Here is a 26,882-nt window from a genome sequence, read left to right on the forward strand (position 1 = left end):
AGGGCTATCACTGTAGCTTGGCCATGCTCCCCTTTTCTTGGGAAGTTATGGTGTTTAGTGAATTTTCTCCATCACTAGACTTACTGCTTTGTCTCTCAGAGCTATCTTAGCTCTGCTCTTGCCTGGGCCCAAATTGCAAGTCTTTGAGGCTTTCTGTAATGGGCTTCTTAGAATAATTGTTTTAGAAAAGGAGAAAAAGATGGGGGAAATAAAAGAAGAAAAGAAAAAGGAGGGCCCAGTATGAACTATTTACAGTCCTTGCAGTTGTAATGGGCTACTGAAATGCTAAGAGACAAGGAATTGAGGGCCATTAAGGAACAATCAAGAAAGCAGAGAAACAGGCTCCTCAGACAAGGGTCCTAGCCCTCTGGATTTGCATATGCACCTGATTCTGTTTGAGGACTGCCCTTCTCCATTTTATATTCACCTGAACTCCAATAAGTCTCTGTTTTTATTCTTGGATTTTTTTTTTTGCTGTTTTTGCTAGCCCTTTCTCCTCTCTGCCAGCTGACTGCTCCCAGATTCTCTGGTGTCTGGTCTCAGTCTGTGTTTGGAATTTTTGATCAACAGTCTATGTTTTCAATCAGAGATGCAACTGCAATTCTCCCTCCTGGTTCCCAGCACTGAGGGCCCCTCCTCCCACAGGACTTTGCCTGGCAGGGAGGGGCACAGGTCCCCTGGCCAAGAGAATTTACAGGTTTCGCTGATCTCAGCTGTTCCACACATTCGTGAGTGTTGTAGGAAGTATGCCCAAAGTCAAATTGCTCTGCGGTGTCCGGTCCACGCAGTTCCTGGCTTTCTACTAACTGTCCTGGAGGAGTGACTAAAATCCACACCTCACCACTCTGCCATTTTGCCCCACCCCCAATCCAGTGTCATTTTGTCCCAAAGTTTGTTTTTTTTCCTTTTCAGTGATCTGTATATTCACTTGGTACTCTGTGGGACCATGAATAGATCCATATAAGCCAAATCTGACTGTAGAAATTCTTCTATTAACTGTGAACCTGATTTGGTCACTTGATCTACTGCAACCCTAATGGCTCTCTACTTGCTGAAACCTATTGATGTTGCATTCCTTTCCTCTGAGGCAGCATCTTAGTCAGTCAATGTAATCAGCTCTGAGTCTGGGATTGACAGTAAAATGAAGAAAGAGATTTACCATTTCATGATCCGACAAAATTCCAGATTGAGCAGGACCTTTATCAATATCAGTAAACCCTTCTACACTTCTAGCATCCATTGTGGTTTTGTCTGTCATGTCCAGACAAAGACTAGCAAGCTGAGGTTCGTCAAATAATCGAGCCTGAGTAAGAAGCATAAAGGCATTATCTGCCCTAAGATGTTTGGTAAGAAATTCCACACAATGTGCTTCCAAGGCTGGGACTGCATATTTATTAACAGTATAAAGGGTGGTCATAACTGTTTCTGGACCAATTTGAACTTCATCTGAACCACGCTCCCCCTCCCCTGTCTATGTGTGTTCTTATTTCTATTTCTTTCTTAAACTCAAAAGATTAAGTTTTTATATCACTGATAGGAAATTATTTCTTAAAGAAAGAACTTCATTTCTCAGCATGTATTTACTTTTTGTCGTTTCATGAATTTCTTTGTCATTCATAAACAGGGGGTCCTGGACGATCTACTATGCCAACCCCAGGAAACACTGCAGCTTTTCGTGCTTCCCTGTGGACCAATATGGAAAAACTTATGGATCATATTTGTGCTGTTTGTGTGCAGGTAAGTAGTTTAGGAAATGGTTTAAATCATAGTTGGGTTTGGTCAGACTTCTTAAAATCTCTGAGCACTCAAAATACCTGTGTTAGTCAATCATAGTGTATGTAAAGGCTCTAGCAAAATGCCATTTCCCTTCCATTGCTTTTTCTGGTGCCAAAGCTTTATATTTGTTTCATTGAAAATACCCAGTTATATACATTCTCCCCCACCTTTCTTAGGTACAACATCTGCAAAATGTATTAACCAGGAAGAGAGATCCTGTTTCTCACATTTGTTTCATTGAAGAAATAGTTAAGGTATGTGTAAATGAAAATAATTTTCATCTGTTTCCTTGAAGAAGGCAGGAGGATATGAGCTAGGATCATTGTCAGATAACCATAAGGAAGTGTATTTTTTTTAATGTGGTAATATATATACCACAAAAATTGCCATTTTAACCATTTTTAACTGTTCAATTTAATGGCATTAATTACTTTTAAAATGTTGTGCTACTGTAACCACTTCCATTACTAAAACTTTCTCATTACCCAAAACAAAAACTCTTTACCCATTAAACAACAACACCCCATTTCTCTTTTCCTCAGCCCCTGGTAACCTCTAATCTATATTTTGTTGCTATGAATTTGCTTATTCTAGATATTTAATATAAATGGAATCATACAATATATGATATTTATGACTAGATTCTTTTCACTTAGCATAATGTTTTCAAAGTTCATCCATGTTGTGACGTGTTGCAGAATGTCATTCCTTTTTATGGCTGAATAGTATTTATTATATGGGTATACCACATTTTGTTTATCCTTTCATATGTTGGTGAACATTTCATTTGTTTCTAGCTTTTGGCTCTCATGAACAGTGCTACTATGAACATTGGTGTACAAAAATCTGCTTGAGACCCTGTTTTCATATGGTAATGGGCAGTGTATTTCTTGACAACCATAAAATTTCCTTGCAATATAAGCATAACATGTTTGTTTATGGAATGTATTTTCACAGCAGTACAATTTATAGATTAAATTCTGAACTGCTCATACTGATTTCCCATGTTCTCTCATAAATCATTGCTTGCAAATGTTTTTTTTTAAATCCCACTAGAGAATACATTGAAAATAGTTGGTAAATTAGAGATTCAAATAGTGGTCATTATTATACTTTCACTGAAGACTGTAAGATCCATTATGTTGTTAATTTTTGCTGTGAAGCATATTATTTTATGTATTTTCTGTATTCTAAAATCTCCCTCTATTATCCACCAATCCACTAGTTCCCTTTGTCAGTTCAAAATTTTAAATATTTTATATACTGTGCCAGGGGTCTGTAAGACCAGCCTCAGTTCAGTGATTTGGTAGGAAGATTCATAGGACTGAGCATATAGTTGTACTCAAAGCTATACTTTGTTACACTGAAAGTATCCAAAGCAAAATCAACAAATGGAAAAGATGCATGGAGTAAAGTCCAGAGGAAACCAGGACAAGCTTCCAAGAGTCCTTTCCCAGTTAAGTCACATAGGACACAGCAATGAGTTGTAATAACACATATGAAGTGTTGCCTACCAGGAAAGCTTGCTTGAGTTTAGGAATCTAGGATTTTTAAAGGGGGAGTCAGTCACGTAGGTACCCTCTGCCCAGCATGGACCAAAATTCTAGACTCCCAGAAGAAAGCAAGTTTTCATTATCAATCACATTGTTTGCCTAAGTAGTTTATATACAATGAACTGCTCTTATCAATTAGACAATCCCGGCAATGCTTCCAAAATTCAAGTACCAGATGATCAGCCAAGGGTCAGCCTTCCCAGGAATTCTAAGGATAGCTGTCTCAGGCCTGCTGTGTATATAACTACACACATTACTCTGCTTTGTACTTGGCCTTTAATTGTGTGAGAGAAAGAAGATATTTTTGTCAATTTTTATTAGTCATAAAGTTTCTACATTTACTAGTGGCTGGTATAATTAATATCAGGCAATCGTTATCACCAGCAAGGAGCTGCACATGCATTTATTCTTCTGATCTTCGGCCATCTTTCTACCCATATTAATAAACAGTCTTTTTATAGCAATGGCCTGATACAAGCTTTTACTATCTAATAATTTGATTTTTTTACTCCTTTTCAATAGTTTAATTAATAATCCAGTAATATCAGGACAATTATAATGAAACCATTATATGCAGGAGAGTCCAAAGAAAAGATTAAAAATTTAAAAAGTAGCAGCAGTGCCAGCAGCCCAGAACTGCCCTGGGGGGACGGCACTCACCTGTGACATAGCACAGTCATCCCTCAACAGAGGACCCGGGGTGCACAGCCTGGAAGAGAGGCCCACTTGCAAGTCTCAGGAGCCATACGCCAATACCAAAGACTTGTGGGTCAGTGGCAGAGACAAACTGTGGCAGGACTGAACTGAAGGATTAGACTATTGCAGCAGCTTTAAAACTCTAGGATCATCAGGGAGATTTGATTGTTAGGGCCACCCCCCCTCCCTGACTGCCCAGAAACACGCCCCACATACAGGGCAGGCAATACCAACTACACACACAAGCTTGGTACACCAATTGGGCCCCACAAGACTCACTCCCCCACTCACCAAAAAGGCTAAGCAGGGGAGAACTGGCTTGTGGAGAACAGGTGGCTCGTGGACGCCACCTGCTGGTTAGTTAGAGAAAGTGTACTCCACGAAGCTGTAGATCTGATAAATTAGAGATAAGGACTTCAACTGGTCTACAAACCCTAAAAGAACCCTATCAAGTTCAGCAAATGCCACGAGGCCAAAAACAACAGAAAATTATAAAGCATATGAAAAAACCAGACGATATGGATAACCCAAGCCTAAGCACCCAAATCAAAAGACCAGAAGAGACACAGCACCTAGAGCAGCTACTCAAAGAACTAAAGATGAACAATGAGACCATAGTACGGGATATGAAGGAAATCAAGAAGACTCTAGAAGAGCATAAAGAAGACATTGCAAGACTAAATAAAAAAATGGATGATCTTATGGAAATTAAAGAAACTGTTGACCAAATTAAAAAGATTCTGGACACTCATAGTACAAGACTAGAGGAAGTTGAACAACGAATCAGTGACCTGGAAGATGACAGAATGGAAAATGAAAGCATAAAAGAAAGAATGGGGAAAAAAATTGAAAAAATCGAAATGGACCTCAGGGATATGATACATAATATGAAACGTCCAAATATAAGACTCATTGATGTCCCAGAAGGGGAAGAAAAGGGTAAAGGTCTAGGAAAAGTATTCAAAGAAATTGTTGGGGAAAACTTCCCAAATCTTCTAAACAACATAAATACACAAATCATAAATGCTCAGCGAACTCCAAATAGAATAAATCCAAATAAACCCACTCCGAGACATATACTGATCACACTGTCAAACACAGAAGAGAAGGAGCAAGTTCTGAAAGCAGCAAGAGAAAAGCAATTCACCACATACAAAGGAAACAGCATAAGACTAAGTAGTGACTACTCAGCAGCCACCATGGAGGCAAGAAGGCAGTGGCACGACATATTTAAAATTCTGAGTGAGAAATATTTCCAGCCAAGAATACTTTATCCAGCAAAGCTCTCCTTCAGATTTGAGGGAGAGCTTAAATTTTTCACAGACAAACAAATGCTGAGAGAATTTGCTAACAAGAGACCTGCCCTACTGGAGATACTAAAGGGAGCCCTACAGACAGAGAAACAAGGACAGGACAGAGAGACTTGGAGAAAGGTTCAGTACTAAAGAGATTCAGTATGGGTACAATAAAGGATATTAATAGAGAGAGGGAAAAATATGGCAAACATAAACCAAAGGATAAGATGGCCGATTCAAGAAATGCCTTCACGGTTTTAACGTTGAATGTAAATGGATTAAACTCCCCAATTAAAAGATATAGATTCGCAGAATGGATCAAAAAAAATGAACCATCAATATGTTGCATACAAGAGACTCATCTTAGACACAGGGACACAAAGAAACTGAAAGTGAAAGGATGGAAAAAAATATTTCATGCAAGCTACAGCCAAAAGAAAGCAGGTGTAGCAATATTAATCTCAGATAAAATAGACTTCAAATGCAGGGATGTTTTGAGAGACAAAGAAGGCCACTACATACTAATAAAAGGGGCAATTCAGCAAGAAGAAATAACAATCGTAAATGTGTATGCACCCAATCAAGGTGCCACAAAATACATGAGAGAAACACTGGCAAAACTAAAGGAAGCAATTGATGTTTCCACAATAATTGTGGGAGACTTCAACACATCACTCTCTCCTATAGATAGATCAACCAGACAGAAGACCAATAAGGAAACTGAAAACCTAAACAATCTGATAAATGAATTAGATTTAACAGACATATACAGGACATTACATCCCAAATCACCAGGATACACATACTTTTCTAGTGCTCACGGAACTTTCTCCAGAATAGATCATATGCTGGGACATAAAACAAGCCTCAATAAATTTAAAAAGATTGAAATTATTCAAAGCACATTCTCTGACCACAATGGAATACAATTAGAAGTCAATAACCATCAGAGACTTAGAAAATTCACAAATACCTGGAGGTTAAACAACACACTCCTAAACAATCAGTGGGTTAAAGAAGAAATAGCAAGAGAAATTGCTAAATATATAGAGACGAATGAAAATGAGAACACAACATACCAAAACCTATGGGATGCAGCAAAAGCAGTGCTAAGGGGGAAATTTATAGCACTAAACGCATATATTAAAAAGGAAGAAAGAGCCAAAATCAAAGAACTAATGGATCAACTCAAGAAGCTAGAAAATGAACAGCAAACCAATCCTAAACCAAGTAGAAGAAAAGAAATAACAAGGATTAAAGCAGAAATAAATGACATAGAGAACAAAAAAACAATAGAAAGGATAAATATCACCAAAAGTTGGTTCTTTGAGAAGATCAACAAGATTGACAAGCCCCTAGCTAGACTGACAAAATCAAAAAGAGAGAAGACCCATATAAACAAAATAATGAATGAAAAAGGTGACATAACTGCAGATCCTGAAGAAATTAAAAAAATTATAAGAGGATATTATGAACAACTGTATGGCAACAAACTGGATAATGTAGAAGAAATGGACAATTTCCTGGAAACATATGAACAACTTAGACTGACCAGAGAAGAAATAGAAGACCTCAACCAACCCATCACAAGCAAAGAGATCCAATCAGTCATCAAAAATCTTCCCACAAATAAATGCCCAGGGCCAGATGGCTTCACAGGGGAATTCTACCAAACTTTCCAGAAAGAACTGACACCAATCTTACTCAAACTCTTTCAAAACATTGAAAAAAATGGAACACTACCTAACTCATTTTATGAAGCTAACATCAATCTAATACCAAAACCAGGCAAAGATGCTACAAAAAAGGAAAACTACCGGCCAATCTCCCTAATGAATATAGATGCAAAAATCCTCAACAAAATACTTGCAAATCGAATCCAAAGACACATTAAAAAAATCATACACCATGACCAAGTGGGGTTCATTCCAGGCATGCAAGGATGGTTCAACATCAGAAAAACAATCAATGTATTACAACACATTAAAAACTCGAAAGGGAAAAATCAATTGATCATCTCAATAGATGCTGAAAAAGCATTTGACAAAATCCAACATCCCTTTTTCATATAAACACTTCAAAAGGTAGGAATTGAAGGAAACTTCCTCAACATGATAAAGAGCATATATGAAAAACCCACAGCCAGCATAGTACTCAATGGTGAGAGACTGAAAGCCTTCCCTCTAAGTTCAGGAACAAGACAAGGATGCCTGCTGTCACCACTGTTATTCAACATTGTGCTGGAAGTGCTAGCCAGGGCAATCTGGCAAGACAAAGAAATAAAAGGCATCCAATTGGAAAAGAAGAAGTAAAACTGTCATTGTTTGCAGATGATATGATCTTATATCTAGAAAACCCTGAGAAATCAACGATACACCTACTAGAGCTAATAAACAAATTTAGCAAAGTAGCGGGATACAAGATTAATGCACATAAGTCAGTAATGTTTCTATATGCTAGAAATGAACAAACTGAAGAGACACTCAAGAAAAAGATACCATTTTCAATAGCAACTAAAAAAATCAAGTACCTAGGAATAAACTTAACCAAAGATGTAAAAGACCTATACAAAGAAAACTACATAACTCTACTAAAAGAAATAGAAGGGGACCTTAAAAGATGGAAAAATATTCCATGTTCATGGATAGGAAGGCTAAATGTCATTAAGATGTCAATTCTACCCAAACTCATCTACAGATTCAATGCAATCCCAATCAAAATTCCAACAACCTACTTTGCAGACTTGGAAAGCTAGTTATTAAATTTATTTGGAAAGGGAAGATGCCTCGAATTGCTAAAGACACTCTAAAAAGAAAAACGAAGTGGGAGGACTTACACTCCCTGACTTTGAAGCTTATTATAAAGCCACAGTTGCCAAAACAGCATGGTACTGGCACAAAGATAGACATATAGATCAATGGAATCGAATTGAGAATTCAGAGATAGACCCTCAGATCTATGGCTGACTGATCTTTGATAAGGCCCCCAAAGTCACTGAACTGAGCCATAATGGTCTTTTCAACAAATGGGGCTGGGAGAGTTGGATATCCATATCCAAAAATGAAAGAGGACCCCTATCTCACCCCCTACACAAAAAATTAACTCAAAATGGACCAAAGATCTCAATATAAAAGAAAGTACCATAAAACTCCTAGAAGATAATGTAGGAAAACATCTTCAAGACCTTGTATTAGGCGGCCACTTCCTAGACTTTACACCCAAAGCACAAGCAACAAAAGAGAAAATAGATAAATGGGAACTCCTCAAGCTTAGAAGTTTCTGCCACCTCAAAGGAATTTCTCAAAAAGGTAAAGAGGCAGCCAACTCAATGGGAAAATTTTTGGAAACCATGTATCTGACAAAGACTGATATCTGCATATACAAAGAAATCCTACAACTCAATGACAATAGTACAGACAGCCCAATTATAAAATGGGCAAAAGATATGAAAAGACAGTTCTCTGAAGAGGAAATACAAATGGCCAAGAAAACATGAAAAAATGTTCAGCTTCACTAGCTATTAGAGAGATGCAAATTAAGACCACAATGAGATACCATCTAACACCGGTTAGAATGGCTGCCATTAAACAAACAGGAAACTACAAATGCTGGAGGGGATGTGGAGAAATTGGAACTCTTATTCATTGTTGGTGGGACTGTATAATGGTTCAGCCACTCTGGAAGTCAGTCTGGCAGTTCCTTAGAAAACTAGATATATAGTACCATTCGATCCAGCGATTGCACTTCTCGGTATATACCCGGAAGATCGGAAAGCAGTGATACGAAGAGATATCTGCACGCCAATGTTTATAGCAGCATTATTCACAATTGCCAAGAGATGGAAACAACCCAAATGTCCTTCAACAGATGAGTGGATAAATAAAATGTGGTATATACACACGATGGAATACTACGCGGCAGTAAGAAGGAACGATCTGGTGAAACATATGACAACATGGATGAACCTTGAAGACGATTGCTGAGCGAAATAAGCCAGGCACAAAAAGAGAAATATTATATGCTACCACTAATGTGAACTTTGAAAAATGTAAAACAAATGGTTTATAATGTAGAATGTAGGGGAACTAGCAGTAGAGAGCAATTAAGGAAGGGGGAACAATAATCCAAGAAGAACAGATAAGCTATTTAACGTTCTGGGGATGGCCAGAAATGACTATGGTCTGTTAATTTCTGATGGATATAGTAGGAACAAGTTCACAGGAATGTTGCTATATTAGGTAACTTTCTTGGGGTAAAGTAGGAACATGTTGGAAGTTAAGCAGTTATCTTAGGTTAGTTGTCTTTTTCTTACCCCCTTGTTATGGTCTCTTTGAAATATTCTTTTATTGTATGTTTGTTTTCTTTTTAACTTTTTTTTTTCATACAGTTGATTTAAAAAAGAAGGGAAAGTTAAAAAAAAAAAAAAAAAAAACAAGGAAAAAAAAAAAAGATGTAGTGCCCCCTTGAGGAGCCTGTGGAGAATGCAGGGGTATTCGCCTACCCCACCTCCATGGTTGCTAACATGACCACAGACATAGGGGACTGGTGGTTTGATGGGTTGAGCCCTCTACCATAAGTTTTACCCTTGGGAAGACGGTTGCTGCAAAGGAGAGGCTAGGCCTCCCTATATTTGTGCCTAAGAGTCTCCTCCTGAATGCCTCTTTGTTGCTCAGATGTGGCCCTCTCTCTCTGGCTAAGCCAACTTGAAAGGTGAAATCACTGCCCTCCCCTACGTGGGATCAGACACCCAGGGGAGTGAATCTCCCTGGCAACGTGGAATATGACTCCTGGGGAGGAATGTAGACCCGGCATCGTGGGACGGAGAACATCTTCTTGACCAAAAGGTGGATGTGAAAGGAAATGAAATAAGCTTCAGTGGCAGAGAGATTCCAAAACGAGCGGAGAGATCACTCTGGTGGGCACTCTTACGCACACTTTAGACAACCCTTTTTAGGTTCTAAAGAATTGGGGTAGCTGGTGGTGGATACCTGAAACTATCAAACTACAACCCAGAACCCATGAATCTCGAAGACAGTTGTATAAAAATGTAGCTTATGAGGGGTGACATGGGATTGGGAAAGCCATAAGGACCAAACTCCACTTTGTCTAGTTTATGGATGGATGTGTAGAAAAGTAGGGGAAGGAAACAAACAGAAAAAGGTACCCAGTGTTCTTTTTTACTTCAATTGCTCTTTTTCACTCTAATTATTATTCTTGTTATTTTTGTGTGTGCTAATGAAGGTGTCAGGGATTGATTTAGGTGATGATTGTACAACTATGTAATGGTACTGTAAACAATCGAAAGTACAATTTGTTTTGTATGACTGCGTGGTATGTGAATATATCTCAATAAAATGATGATAAAAAAAAAGTAGCAGCAGTATTTACTGTTTGTGGTATCATCAGAGTTGCTACACGAAAAACGTATTAGTTCTTGTCAGCAGTAAATTATTATAGTGACTGAACATAGGCAACTCATGTGAATTTTTACTAATTAGAAAGGATTACTAGCAGTACAAATATGTTTTCCTTTTATCGCCCTTTTCATTTACTTAGAAAAATTGCTTATTTAATTAAAATAACAACAATACTGGTTTTACAAAAATTTTTCTTAATGGCCCTTTAAGAATGTAATCATATGCATGCGTACATACATACATTTATATACCATTTTTCATGTAAATTGCAGGTGTAGTTATTAGGACTTTTTAAGGTAATATTCATGAAAAAAATTTAGTTCTTGTGGTTTTGTGTACTCTGTATTCTGAAATGATCAGTCTTTGAAAAGTGCATAAAAGCTTTTCATCCTACGTACTTAGAAATTTGAGGGCAAGAGAAAAATTAAAACTCAGAAATATCTCTCAGATATAGTAAAGACAGTATGAGTTCACATAACTACTAGGTAAGGATATTATTATTCCAGATAAAATAATTATCAATGGTAGTAGAACTGTTGAAAAAGGACTGGGATTTCTTAGAATGATTTGGGGACTGAAAATAATGATCTTTATAATCTTTGGGAAATGTTAAACTTCAACAGATGATGATGATCTGGTGTCTTAAAGGGAGATATCTACACAAAAATCGCCAAGTCTTTTTGTAATCTCTTTTCTAGCTAGTTGAGGAAAAGATTATGAACATGTTAGTCTTATAGTACTATAATTTGCAGTTTCAAGGTTTTTAAGAAGAACATATCCTGGTATTGACAGTTCTTTCTAATTTAGTTGTTTAACCTTTCAATACATTGAAAGTGAATATATTTTAACAATGCAATAAAATAGTGTAAATAATTCAAGGTGGAACACTATTAAGGAAATCATTTCTAGCAAATACCTTTTTTTTAAATATTGTAATTCATCTAGAACATCTAACAAAATTTACACCTTGAAATTTTTATTAAGCAGTAATCATGTTTTAAAATGCACTGAAATTTAAATTAATAGATGCTTTCTCTTTGGTTTATAATATGGAAAATAAAGTTATATCATTAATTTCATAGCGAGTAGAAATTTTAAGAAGCAATTTTTTAGATTTCTTTCTTTTTAAACCATTTGACTCCTGTGCTTCTGTAATTTACTATAAACTGTGATGGGATTTCCATATTTGATTTCTTCTTGCCAGTCTGTTTCATTTCTTCAAAAAATCATTTTTTATTTTCCCTTTGATAAATAATTTTTAAAATTATTGCCCTTTTATTTTAGGTCAAGATCTGTTTATTTGTTTTGAAAACTACATTTATGAAATGATCTTTATTAAGTTAAGAGGTCAAGACTTTACCTGTAGGATAAATGAACTGCCCTGCCACATTTATTGTTTCATAATATATCTGGTATAGTCAGTCCATATCTTTACAATGTGTTAAACATTCCAAAATAATTTTCAAAAGGTTAAGCATGAATTTTTAACATTTTGGGAAGCTGCCTCTTAAAGGTTTCCTTTCTTAACACTTATTCAAGCCATGTCAAAGGCAGGATAGTTCAGTATTTTAAAAACAGATTATTCAAGAACTTTGGTATTTAAGAACTAAGCTTTGCCATTCATAATTGTGCAGCCTTTGGTAGATTGTGTAATCTTTCAAAACCTCAAATATCAAATTAGAATTTAATACTACCTAAAGAATTAAGGTATTGTGAGGGAAAATGAGATAATGGATACTTAATTCAGAACCTGGTCAGTAATTTGCTTGCATAATTATTATTCCAGTCTTTTAAAAAAATACCTCAAAAGTTGGAACATTTTTTGTAGAGGTCACAAACTGACCAAGTTATAGGTAATAAAGAATCCTGCCATGTGAGAAAGTTTTGTTTAAAGGTTCTAATAACATGGTATACATGTACGTTAATGCATGCAGAATATCAGAAATTTAAACTCATTGATCATGCTTCTTTCTAGCAAGATGATACCAAGGACAAACCTTGAATGTGTTAAGACTATATATCTCACTTTACTAAAGCATGATAGGTTTATGGTTCAATATTTGGTAATTTTTTAGGCATGTGGTTTAATTAAGTAATTAATACAGCTCAAGTAATAAATTGACTTTTACATGTGTAGGCTGTCGTGTAGCCATCATTTGTTGAAGATATAGAACATGTCTAGCACCTGGACGGTCCACTCATGCCTTTTTCCTGATCAGTCTCTACTTCTCTCCCACCACTAGTTTTCCTCTATCACAGTAAACCACTTTTGCTTGTTCTTGAACTTCAGTCTATAATTTTCTTCTTTTGTGGTATCTTTATCTGGTTTTGGTATTAGGGTGATGTTGGCTTCATAGAATGAGTTAGATAGTGTTCCCTCATCTTCAATATTTTGAAAGAGTTTTAGTAGGATTGGTATTAATTCTTCTTGGAATGATCGGTAGAATTCCCCTGTGAAGTCATCTGGTCCTGGACTTTTCTTTGTTGGGAGGTTTTTTTCTTTTTTTTTTTTCCTAATTCATTTTTATTGAGATATATTCACATGCCATACAGTCATCCAAAGTATACAATCAGTTTTTCACAGTACCATCATATAATTGTGGATTTATCACCCCAATCTATTTTTTGAACATTTTCGTTGTATCAGAAAAAGTGAAAATAAGAATGAAAAATAAAAGTAAAAAAGAACACCCAAATCACCCCCCCCACCCTATTTTTCATTTAGTTTTTTGTCACCATTTTTCTACTCATCCATCCGTACACTGGATAAAAGGAATGTGATCCACAAGGCTTTCATAGTCACACTGTCATCCCTTATAAGCTGCATTGCTGCACAGTCGTCTTCAAGAGTCGAGGCTACTGGGTTGTAGTTTGATAGTTTCAGGTATTTATTTCTAGCTATTTCACTGCACTAAAAGCTAAAAAGGATTATCTATATAGTGCATAAGAATGCCCACCAGAGTGACCCTCTCTACTCCATTTGGAATCTCTCAGCCACTGAAACTTTGTTCATTTCATTTTGCATCCCCCTTTTGGTCAAGAAGATATTCTCAATCCCATGGTGTTGGGTCCAGATTCATCCCTGGGAGTCATATCCCACGTTGCCAGGGAGATGTACACCCCTGGGAGTCACAGATCCCATGTAGAGGGGAGGGCAGTGAGTTCACCTGCTGAATTGGCTTAGCTAGAGAGAGAAGGCCACATCTGAGCAACAAGGAGGTACTCAGGGGGACAGTCTTAGGCAACAATTATACAACAGGTTTAGCTTCTCCTTTGCAGTAATGAGCCTTTTAAGGCAAGTCCCATGCTAGGGGGCTTGGCACCATCAAACCGTCATTCCTCAATGTTTGTGAGAAACATCAGCAACAATCCAGGTGAGGAAGCCAACACCTCTGGACATTTTCCCCTGGCTCCTTAGGGGGGCCCTGCATATATATTTTATTCTCTGCCCAAATTACTTTGGATGTGTTGCAATTTCGCGATAACCTATGCAAACCTACCAGGTTTCACTTCCTATTAAAAGTTCCATATAATTATGGTATTTGAACAAACTGTGCAAGTTAAATTGTTTAGGAAATATAGTTCCGGCACCAACTAACTATCTCTTCTCTTGGTCTCATATGGAATTTGAGGTTTTAAAATGTAGTCAGTATTGTCCTTTACCCTTTGGCCCGATTTGCCCTAGTCTTAACCACATCTGCTTCATTCATATCTCTAGTTGAAGTCTGGACTCTTTTTCAGCTTTTTTAACAGTTTCTTTATGTTCTAATACTGACATTGATATCTGCCAAGTTCTAACTCTGAGTTTCAGGTGTCATACAGATACTCGAAGTTCTAGGGATCGATCAGGTTATACACAAAGGGATCAGCATTTCGGAATCTGGAGATAGCCATTACAATTCAAGAATAGATGTGACTGCTGTGAGAGCTTACAATCTAGGAACCTTCACAATAAGTGTTCCCCTGATAAGCTGTGCTCTAAGGTTCAATTCTGAGTATACACATTGTAGTTAGTCCGTATTGGTGAGGCATTATAGTGTTTGCCTTTGTTTCTGGCATTCACTCAAAATGCTGTCTACAGGTTCCATTCACCTTGTTGCCTATCTCACAGCTTCACTCCTTCTCATAGTTGCTCAGTATTCCATTGTATGCACACACAGTGGTTTACCATTCTGTTCCTCAGTCGATGTACTCTCAGGCCAATCATTGCAAATCATGCATACTCTCTCCATAAACACCAATGTGCAAATGTCCATTCTTGTCCTTGCTCTCAGCTCCTCCAAGTAAATGTCCCGTAATGAGGTTGCAGGACGTTATGGCACCCACATAGCTTCATGTGGAACCACCCCACTGTCCTGCAGAAAGCCTGTACCATTCTACCTCCTGACCAACAGTAAATACATGTATCCTTCTCTCCAGCACTTCTATCCCTGTTTATATTTTTCCATACCATTTTATAGAGCTATATTCACAAACCATATTATTATCCACAATGTACCATCAGTTGTTCATGGTATCATCATATAGTTGTGCATTTATCACCACAGTCAACACTTGAACATATTGATTACTAGGAAAACAAAGTGTTTTTTTTAATGAATAATAAAAAAATAATAAAAAGAAAATAAAATATCATACAATACAATTGTAGGGTCAGACAACACCACTAACAAGAATCCCATATCCCTCCCTTATATCTCCCTCTCATACACATTTAGCTTTGGTATATTGCCTTTGTTACATTTAATGGAAGCATATTACAATGTTACTCTTGATCACAGACTCCAGTTTGCTTTGATTATATTTTTCCCCAATACCATCCCCCTTCCAACACTCTGCATGGTTGACATTCATTGTTCTCCTAGATGGAAGAACAGTTTTCTATTTGTACATTTAGTCACAATTGTTGACCACTCCAGTTTTTGCTAAGTTAAACAGTCCCAGTCTTTATCTTCTGTCTTTACCTCAGGTGTCATTTATGCACCTAGCCCACCACTTTCAGCTTTACTCATGGACATCTTTGTTCAGTGTAGTTAAAATATTGTGCTACCATCATACAGTATTATGCTGTCTATTTCTGGATCTATACAATTAATCACGCTGAACATTCTGTAGTCCTTCAGCATCAAATGCCCGATCTCTACCCTCTGTCTATCTTCTGGTAGCCTGTGTTATCAGCTTTTAACTCTCAAAGTTTGTTTATTAATGTTAGTTCATATTAGACTATATAGTATTTGTCTTTTTGTTTCTGGCTAATTTCACTCAACATGATGTCCTCAAGGTTCACCCATGTTACTATATTTTCCATGTCTTTGTTCTGTCTTACAGCTGCCTAATAGTCCATCAAGTGTATGTACCACAGTTTGTTTATCTACTCATCCGTTGATGGACATTTGGCTGTTTCCATCTCTTAGCTATTATGAATAATGCCATGATCAACATCAGTTTACAAATGTCTGTTCGTGTCTTAACTTTCAGTTCCTCTGAGTATATACTTAGTAATGGAATAGATGGGTCGTATGGCAAATCTATACTTAGCTTCCTGAGGGACTGCTACACTGTCTTCCAGAGTGGTTGTGCCATTCTACATTCCCACCAATAGTGAATAAATGTGCCTCTTTCTCCACATCCTCTCCAGCTTTTGTAATTTTCTGTTTTTTGGATAATGGCCATTCTGGTAGGTGTGAGATGATATCTCATTGTGGTTTTGATGTTCATTTCCCTAATAGCCAGTGAAGTTGAGCATTTTTTCATATGGTTTTGAGCCATTTGTATTTCCTCTTCAGAAAAGTGTCTGTCCATGTGTTTTGCCCATTTTTTAATTGGGTTGTTTCTGTTTCTATTGTTGAGTTGTAGGATCACTTTATATATTTGGGATATTAAACCCTTATCTAATATGTGGTTTCCAAATATTGTCTCCCATTGTGTAGGCTGCCTTTTTACCTTTCTGACAAAGTCCTTTGGTGTACAGAAGTGTTTAATTTTGAGGAGATCCCATTTGTCTATTTGTTCTTTGGTTGCTCGCCCTTTGGGTGTAAGGTCTAGGAACCCACCTCCTATCACAAGATCTTTAAGATATTGCCCTACATTTTCTTTTAAGAGTCTTATGGTCTTAGCACTAATGTTTAGGTCTTTGATCCCTTTCAAGTTAATTTTTGTGTAAGGTGTGAGATAGGGGTCCGCTTTCATTCTTTTGGAAATGAATATCCAGTTCTCCAAACACCATTTATTGAAGAGGCTGCTCTGTTCCAGTTGCTTTGGCTCGACTGCCTTATCATAGATCAATTGTCTGTAGATGCAAGCATCTATTTCTGAACACTCAGTTTGATTCCATTGGTCAGTGTATCTATCCTTATGCCAGGACCATGCTGTTTTCAGCACTGTAACTTTGTAATATGCTTCAAAGTCAGGTAGTGTGAGACCTCCCACTTCGTTTCTCTTTCTCAAGATATTTTTGTCTGTTCAGGGCACCTTGCCTTTCCAAATGAATTTGGTTATTGGTTTTTCTGTTTCTGCAAAGTAAGTTGCTGGGATTTTAATTGGTATTGTATTGAATCTATAAATCAGTTTAGGTAGAATTGACATCTTAATTATATTTAGTCTTCCAATCCATGAACATAGTATGTTCTTCCATTTTTTTAGGTCCTGTTCAATATCTTTTAGCAGTTTCTTGTAGTTTTCTTTGTATAGGTCTTTTGTGGCCTTTGTTAAGTTTATTCCTAAATACTTGATTCTTTGGGTTGCAATTGTAAATGGAAGTTTTTTCTTGATTTCCTCCTCTTGTTGTGCATTACTTGTGTATAAGAACAATACAGATTTTTGCATGTTGAGCATGTAGCCTGCCAATTTACTGTATTCATTGATTAGTTCTAATAGCTTTGCTGTAGATTTTTCTGCATTTTCTACATATAAAATCATGTCATCTGCAAAGAGTTTTACTTCTTCCTCTCCAGTTCGGATGCCTTTTATTTCTTTTTCTTGCCTAATTGCTCTAGCTAGAACTTCCAGCACAATGTTCAGTAACAGTGGTGACAGTGGGCATCCCTGTTTTGTTCCTGATCTAAGAAGGAAAGCTTTCAGTCTCTCCCCATTGAGTACAATGTTAGCTGTGGGTTTTTCGTATATTGCCTTTATCATATTGAGAAAATTCCCTTCTATTCCAATCCTTTGAAGTGTTTTCATCAAGAAAGGATGTAGAATTTTGTCAGATGCCTTTTCTGCATCGATTGAGATTATCATGTGGTTCTTCTGCTTTGATTTATTGATGTGGTGTATTACATTAATTGATTTTCTTGTGTTGAACCAGCCTTGCATACCTGGAATAAACCCCACTTGGTCATGGTGTATAATTCTTTTAATGTGCTGCTGGATTTGATTTGCGGGTATTTTGTTGAGGATTTTTGCATCTATATTCATTGAAGAGATTGGTCTGTAATTTTCTTTCTTTGTAGTATCTTTGTCTGGTTTTGGTATTAGGGTGATGTTGGCTTCATAGAATGAGTTGGGTAGCTTTTCCTTCTCTTCAATTTTTTTTGGAGAGGTTGAGCACGATTGGTAGTAATTCTTCCCTGAATGCTTGGTAGAATTCACATGTGAAGCCATCTGTTCCTGGGCTTTTCTTTTTTGGGAGCTTTTTGATGACTGACTCAATCTCTTTACTTGTGATTGGTTTGTTGAGGTCTGCTATTTCTTCCTGAGTCAATGTTGGGTGGTTATGCTTTTCTAGGAAGTTGTCCATTTCGTCTGAGTTTCTAGTTTATTAGTATATAGTTGTTCATAGTATCTTTTCTGTATGTACTTTATTTCTGCAGGGTCGGTAGTTATGTTTCCCTTACTATTTCTAATTGCATTTATTTGCATCCTCCCTTATTCTTCTTCTTCTTCTTCTTCTTTTTTTTTTTTTTTGTTAACCTAGCTAGGGGTCCATCAGTTTTGCTGATTATCTCAAAGAACCAACTTCTGGTTTTGTTGATTCTCTCTATTGTTTTCCTATTCTCAACTGCATTTATTTCTGCTCTAATCTTTGTTATTTTTTTCCTTCTGTTTCCTGTTCTTTCTCTAGTTCTGCCAGGTGAACAGTTACTTCCTCAATGTTTGCTCTCTCTTCTCTTAATGTAGTCATTTAGGGCAATAAATTTCCCTACCAGCACCGCATTTGCTGCATCCCGTAAGTTTCGATATGTTGTGTTTTCATTGTCATTTGCCTTGAGGTATTTACTAATTTCTCTTGTAATTTCTTCCCTTACCCACTGGTTTTCTAAGAGCTTTTGTTTAGTCTCCAGATAGTTCTGAATTTAACAGTCTTCTGCCTGTTATTTATTTCCAACTTCATTCCATTATGAGCCAAGAAAGTGTTTTTTATGTCATTATTTTTAAATTTGTTAAAACTTGCCTTGTGAGCCAACATGTGATGTATCCTAGAGAATTTTCCATGAGCACTTGAGAAAAATGTGTATCCTGCTACTGTGGGGTGTAATGTTCTGTAAATGTCTGTCAAGTCTAGTTCATTTGTTGTATAATTAACAGCTCTGTTTCCTTATTGATCTTCTGTCTAGATGTTCTATCCATTGATGAGAGCGGTGTATTGAAGTCTCCAACTATTGCAGAGTTACCTACTTCTGTTTTCAATGTTCTCAGTGTTTTCCTCATGAATTTTGGGGCATTCTGGCTTGGTGCATAAATATTTATGATTCTTATGTTTTCTTGGTGAATTGACCCTTTTATTAATATATAGTTCCCTTCTTTGTCTCTTTCGTTTTACTTTTGAAGTCTAATTTGTCTGATACTAGTATAGTTACTCCTGCTTTTCTTCTGGTTGCTGTTTGCATGAAATATCTTTTTCCAACCTTTCACTTTCAGCCTGTTTTTGTCCTGGTGTCTAAAATGAGTTTCTTGCAGACAGCATATAGATGTTTCCTGTTTTTAATCCATTCTGCCAGTCTGTGTCTTTTTATTGGGGAGTTTAATCCATTAGCATTTAGTGTTATTACTGTAAGGGCAGTACTTTCTTCTATCATTTTGTCTTTTGAATTTTATATGTCATGTCTTATTTTTTCCTTTCTCTCCTTTTACACTTCCTGATAATCTTCATTTATATACTCTTCTCCAAACCTCTCACTCCTGTCTTTTCCTTTCAGCCTGTAGAACTCCCTTTCATATTTCTTGTAGCGCAGTCTCTTGTTCACAAACTCTCTCAGTGTCTGTCTGAAAACATTTTTCAGACAAACATTTTGGAAGGACAGTTTTGCTGGATATAGCATTCTCACTTGGCAGTTCTTCTCTTTCTGTTTCTTAAATATATCATACCACTACCTTCTCGCCTTCATGGTTTCTGTGGAGAAATCTGTACAGAGTCTTATCAGTCTTCCCTTATATGTGATGGATTGCTTTTCTCTTGCTGCATTCCGAATTCTCTCTTTGTCTTTGACATTGAACAATCTGATCAGTAAGTGTCTTGGAGTAGGTCTGTTGGGATCTATTCTGTTTGGGGTATGCTGTACTTCTTGTAATTTTTGGTCTTTCATAAGAGTTGGGAAATTTCCAGTGAGTATTTCTTCTGTTATTCTTTCTGCCCTTTTTCCCCTCTCTTCTCCCTCTGGGATACCCATAACACATATATTCGTGTGATGCGTGTTGTCTCTGAGCTCTCTAAGAGAGCTAAAAATACCCTGCTTGTATTTTTTCCATTCTTTTCACCATCTGTTCTTTTGTGTGTCTGAATTCAGATGTCTGGTCTTCCAATTCACTGATCCTTTCTTCTGCCTGTTCAAATCTACTATTGTATCCCTCCGTTGTCTTTTTCATCTCCATTATGCCCTTCATTCCCATAACTTCTGCCATTTGTTTTTTCAAGTTTATGAATTCTTCCCTGTGGTCATCCAGTGTCCTCCTTATACCCTTCATCTCTTTTACTACGTCTTGCCTCAGTTCGTTGACTTGATTTTTGAATTGATTTAGATTTGTTTGAATATCTTCCATGAGTTCTTCCTTCAGTTCATTGAATTGATTTAGCAATAATTGCTTCAACTACTTTATCCAACTATTAGTTTGTTCCTTTGGCTGCTCCATATTTTTGTGTTTCCTAGTATGGTGAGTTTTCTTAAGCTGTTTAGGCATCTGACTTTCTTGATTAGCTTATTCTGGAGCTTGTTTTCACTCTTTTAAACAGGGTTTTCTTGTTGGTTGGCTTTGTTCTCTAACCTTTGGTGTTCAGTTCCACTTATTCTAGACCTCTAACTTATATTCTATTTAGTTGGTCAGAGTTTTTCACCTCTTGTTTTTCTGTTTCTTCCCCTACCTCTATGTAGCCTTTTTGTGTGAGCGTCTCCTCAGATATGCTCAACCTCAGGTCTCAGGAGGAGGGTATGGAGTTTCCTTGAGAATGAGACCCTCTTGTGAGGCCTTTAGACTCTGTGCTTTTCCTATGCTGTCCAGCAGGTGGCGCTTGCCAGCCCACAGCTCCCCAACCAGTGTGAGGAGTTATGGAACCTTTAGTTCTCCTGGTGACCCTGACCCTGTTAGGATTGTGGCTGACTGAAGCTGGTTTCTGAATTCCAGCCCCTGGGGTCTGCGTTCCCCAAAGGAGGGCTGCCACTGGAGCTAGGCCACACCCCCCTTTTCTTGGGCAAGTTATGGTCTTTAGCAAATTTTCTCCCCTGCTAGGCTTATTGCTTTGTCTCTCAGAGCTATCTTAGCTCTGCTCTTGCCTGGAGCCAAATTGCAAGTCTTTGAGGCTTTCTGTAATGGGTTACTTAGAATAGTTATTAAAAAACAGAAAGAAAGAAGAAGATTAAAAAATGACAATAGAAAAAGAAAGGCCCAGTATAGCCTATTTAAAGACGGGCTCTTTAATTCCATCCTTGCAGTTCTGATGGGCTGCTGAAATGCAAAAAGACCAGGCTATTGAGTAGCAAACATGAGAACAGAAAAATCAGCTTTTCAGAGAAGGGCCGTGACTTCCCCAGTTTGCAAAATGTGCCAGGTTCTGTTTGAGCCCAGCCCTTCTCTGTATTATGTTCACCCCCAACTCCAAAAGTCTCTGTTTTTGTTTTTGTTTTTTTCTGCTGTTTTTGCTAGCCCTATCTCCTCTCCACCGTGCTGAGTGCTCCCAGATTCTCCTGTTCCTGGTCTCAGAGTATCTATAGTTGTAGTTTTTGTTCAGCAGTCTTAGTTTGTTAATCAGTGCTGCAACTGCAGTTCTCCCTCCTCGTTCCCAGCACCGACGGTCCCTCCTCCCTCGGGAGACCAACCGCAAAACAGTCTGTTGTGCCTGGCCAGGAGGGGCACAGGCCTCCTGGCTGCGAGAATTTACAGATTTCGCTGATCTCAGCTGGTCCATGTGCTGGAGACTGTTGTGTGCTGTGTGTACAAACTCATATTCCTCTGTGGCATCCGTTCCACACAGTTCTTGGCTGTCTAGCAGCTGCTCTAGCAGCTGCCCTAGAGGAGTAACTAAAAGACACACCTCACCATTCTGCCATCTTGCCCCACCCCCTATTGTTGGGAGGTTTTTGATGACTGATTCAATGTCTTTACATGTAATTGGTCTGTTGAAGTCTTATATTTCTTCTAGAGTCAGTGTAGATTGTTTGTGCATTTCTAGGAATTTGTCCATTTCATCTAGGTTGTCTAATTTGTTGGTATACAGTTGTTCATTGTATCCTCTACGATCCTTTTTATTTCTGTGGGGTCAGTTGTAATGCCCCCTCTTGTTTCTGATTTTATTTAATTGCATCTTCTCTCTTTTCTTTGTCAGTCTTGCCAAGGGTTTGTCAATTTATTGATCTTCTCAAAGAATCCACTTTTGGTTTTATTGATTCTCGCTATTGTTTTTAGTTCTGAATTTCATTTTTTCTCTATTTTCTTTCTTTCTTTCTTTCTGCTTACCCTCAGATTAGTTTACTTTTCTTTCTCTAGTTTTTCCAGGTGTTCAGTTCTTTGATATTAGCTCTTTCTTTTTCATTTGGCATTTAGGGCTATAAATTACCCTCTTAGCACTGCCTTTGCTGCATCCCTTAAGTTTTGATAGGTTGTGTTCTCATTTTCGTTTTTCTCAAGATAGTTACTGATTTCTCTTGCAGTTTCTTCTGTTACCCTCTGATTGTTTAAGACTGTTGTTTAACCTCCATATATTTGTGAATTTTCCAGTCTCCTGCTGGTTATTGATATCAAGCTTCATTCCATTATGATAGAGAAAGTGCTCTGTATAATTTCAGTCTTGTAAAATTTACTGAGACATGTTTTGTGATCCATCATTTAGTCTGTTGTGGAGAATGATCTGTGAGCAATAGAGAGGATGTATATTCTGCTGTTTTGGAATGCAATGTTGTATATATGCCTGTTAGGTCTAGTTCATTATTTCTGTTTCTTTATTGATCCTGTATTTATATATTCTATGTATTGATGCAAGTGGTATACCGAGTCTTCCACTATTATTGTGGAGATGTCTCTTACTCCTTTCAGTGTTGCCAGTGTTTGCCTCATGTACTTTGGGGCACCTTGGTTATGTGCATAGATATTTATGGCTGTTATTGCTTCTTTTTGAGTTGTCCCTTTTATTAATATCTAATGTCCTTTGTCTTTTTTTTAAAACATTTTGCATTTAAAGTCTAATTTGTCCAATGTTAGTATAGCTAGCACATCTCTTTTTTTGGTTATTGCTTGTATGGAATATCTTTTTTCCAGCCTTTCACTTTCAACCTCTGTTGAAGTTCAACGAATATATCAAAGTCTAAAGAGGGCATACATGGATTGAGTATAAAGTTAAACTGGACCAATTATATAAGGGGTAAAAAATTTTAGAAATACTTTAGTTCAAGTTAAGAGCTTTCTGAATAAATTCTTTGTATTTAGATTTTTATCTGTGCTCCTCCTTAGTTGAGATAACTAATTCTACTTCCACTTAATTTGTTAAATGCCCTTGCTAAATTGTAAAATTAGCGTATTTTCAGTTCATACTGTAATTTGAAATATTACTGTCACTACATAGTAAATATTCATGTCATTTTAATGTTGAATATTCTTTTTCTAAAGCATATTTTCCGTCATTTCCATGAATGAATAAATTTTTATTTTTAAATAAGACTTTTAAACTGATTGTTAGACATTAGAAGATCAATTTAGATATCTTTTAAAACCAGTTGTGTTCCAGCATCAGTGTATAATAATATGATATATAACACTTTGCTTGAAAGTAAATAAGTACAGCAAATTATTGATGGGTCTGCATACACACAGTGGGAAAGATGTAGATTCTTATCTGTGGAATTAAGCCAGTTTAGCTATATGTGGGAGTGTAGATTTGGTACTTTAATTTTCTAATTCAGTAATTTTTATCAGTGAACAGAATCTTGTAATCATGTAGGTTGGATGTATGAAGCTAAATTTAGAATGTGTTTAGCATTTTGAGCAGCTATAGTACTAATTAGAAGTCTAACTGTGGTAAAGAATTTGTTTTATTTTGCTCCTTTAGACATATCAAATGGTTTGATAATAGCATTAAGGACTCAGAAATTTTTTAGGACTCCTAAATGTGAAACCTTTAAAGTATTACGAGAAAAATGCTTAACTCATTTATCTGTGGCATCTCAATTTGATTTCGTAATTGAATGGTAGGTAATAAGCCAGTTAAATTTCCAAGTCAATGATATCAGTGACTAGTTTTATCTATAAAGGTTAGGGGATTTCTGTTTTTATTGGTATGGGGGACTATATATTCTTAAGGGCCCTCTCAGTACAGTACAAAGAAATTCTAGATAAATTAGATAAACATAGTTATTAATGCACTCTTGGGCCTGCAAAAAGTGAGAAACTTTCTGAGGGGCATACTCACACAAAGTTTTTCAAACTGTAGGGATTTAAAGTTGCAAATGTGGGCGTTGCCTTGGGTCATATGTCTATATCAAAGATTGGGTCAGTATACTGGGCTTTGAAACTCCAACAAGAATGTGAGAGTCTTGCATTAAGCCTGGAGCAATGAAGGTGCTTGCATTAGTTTCCTAGGGTGGCCGTAAAAATTACTACAAACTGGTGGCTTAAAACAACAGAAATTTATTCTCTTAGTTCAGTAGGCCAGAAGTCTGAAATCAACATGTCATCAGTGTTATTTCCTTCTGGAGGCTCTTAGGGAGAAACCATCCCATGCCTTTTTCCTAGCTTCTGATAGCTGCTGACAAACGTTGATATTCTTGACTTGTAGTTGCATCATCCTAATCTCTGTTTCTGTCCTCACGACCTCCTTCTTCTGTCTTTGTATGTCCAGTTCTCCCTCTCCTTTCTCTTATAAAGAATGACTCCAGTTACTGCATTCGGGACCCAACCTTAACCCAGGGTGATTTCTTCTTGATAGCCTGAACTAATGATATCTGCAAAGACCCTATTTCCATACAGATCTTGTTCTGAGGTTCTGGGTGGACATAGACTTTGGGGGGACACAATTCAGTCTACTTCAGTGGCTAACATGGTCCTCACTCCCACAAGAAACTGATGCAGGTCCTTTCTAGTGGAAAATATTTCTATATTTTCCATCAGCATTCTCCCCATATTAAGGTCAGCCAAATATTAGCTTATAGTAAAAATTCACCAATACTTTAAATAAACTAAAAGCTGTGACTGAGAGCTGAACAAAATAAAAACAAAGCAAAACAGGTTTTAGACTTTTGAAGAACTTCTAACAAACTCTGTGGATTTAAGATATTAGAATTATCTAACAGAATATAAAATAACTGTGAAATATTTTTAAAATAAAGAATGCAATAAAAAATGAGAAGTATTTTTAAAATGGCCAAGTAGATCCAACTTAAAAGTCAGCAAATAGGTTAAACAAAAGATTTCAGAAAGAGTTGATGAAATTATCCAGAATATAGCATACAACCAAGGGTACAAATAATATGAAAGAGGTTAAAAATTTATGATGAATAGAATGAGGTTTTAGTATAAGGCTAATTGGAAATGAAAAGCTAACAAATTTAAAAAGAACAAACTATATCATCTCAGTAGATGCAGGAAAAGTGTTTGACAGAATCCAGCATCCATTCCTGATAAAAACTCTCTGCAAACTAGAAACAGAACGGAGTTTTCTCAACCTGAGAAAAAGGTTTCTACAAAAAACAGTCAGCTAAAATCATATAAAATAATGAAGACCAAATGCTTCTTTTTGCCCTAAAATCAAGGAGAATACAAGGATTTCTGCTCTCACCTCTTCTGTTCAATATTGTTCTAGGCAGTGCAAAATAGGCAAGAAAAAAAAAAGTATCCAATTTAGAATGGAAGAAGTAGAATTGTCTTTACTAACAGATGACACAGTCATCTAAATGAAATCTACAAAAAGCTACTTGAACTAATGAGAGTTGTGCAGAGAACAGAATACAAGATCAATATTAAAAAATCAATTGTACTTCTGAGCATTAACAACATACAATTTGGAATAAACAAAAAAATTCCATATGCAGGAACGTGAATGAATATGAATTACTTTGGGATAAATCTGACAAAAGATGAACAATATCTGTACAATAAAAAAGGCAAAGCATTGCTGAGATAAATTAAAGAAGACCTAAGTAAGTGGAGAGATATACCTTGCTCATGAATTGGAAGATTCAATATTAAAATGTCAGTTCTTCCCCAATTGATCTAAATCCCAACATGTGTTTTGTAGAAATTGACTTCCTCGTTCTGAATTTCAAATGGAAATGGAAAGGACCTGGAATAACTTACATAACTTTGAAAAAGACTAACAGAATTGGAGGGCTAAAATTCCTGACTTCAAGACTTATTATAAAGCTGTGTTATACAAGTCAGTGTGGAGTTGGTGAAAAGTTAGACACATAGATCAGAATGGAAAGTTGGAGAATACACTGACACCTATGTGGACAATTCATTTTTTTAAAAAAGGCACAAAGACAATTCAGCGGTGAGACAATAGTCTTTTCAACAAATGGTGCTGTAACAATTGTAAATAATTGTTTGCATACAAATGTAAAACCTAAAACTCTTAAAACTTCTAGAGAAAACAGAGTAAAAAATCTTTGACCTTGTAGAAAAAGACTTCTTAGATGCAACACAAAAGCATATTCCATAAAGGAAAAAAATCCATGTGTTGTACTTCCTCAAAATTAAGAACATCTGCTGTACAAAATACTCTATGA

At 36.7% G+C, this 26,882-nt stretch overlaps 1 protein-coding gene across 2 annotated transcripts in view; it reads left to right on the forward strand.

Moving 5' to 3' along the window:
* COG5 (component of oligomeric golgi complex 5) overlaps positions 1-26,882 on the forward strand; it is a 518,626-nt gene that overhangs the window by 263,181 nt on the left and 228,563 nt on the right. For both annotated transcript variants that reach the window (XM_037836383.1, XM_037836384.1), the window contains exons 9-10: positions 1,625-1,737; positions 1,953-2,030. In XM_037836383.1, coding sequence (XP_037692311.1) covers positions 1,625-1,737; positions 1,953-2,030 — 191 coding nt within the window. The remainder of the gene's footprint in view (positions 1-1,624; positions 1,738-1,952; positions 2,031-26,882) is intronic.

Source organism: Choloepus didactylus, chromosome 5 (assembly GCF_015220235.1).
Source record: "Choloepus didactylus isolate mChoDid1 chromosome 5, mChoDid1.pri, whole genome shotgun sequence".
Classification (NCBI taxonomy): domain Eukaryota; kingdom Metazoa; phylum Chordata; class Mammalia; order Pilosa; family Megalonychidae; genus Choloepus; species Choloepus didactylus.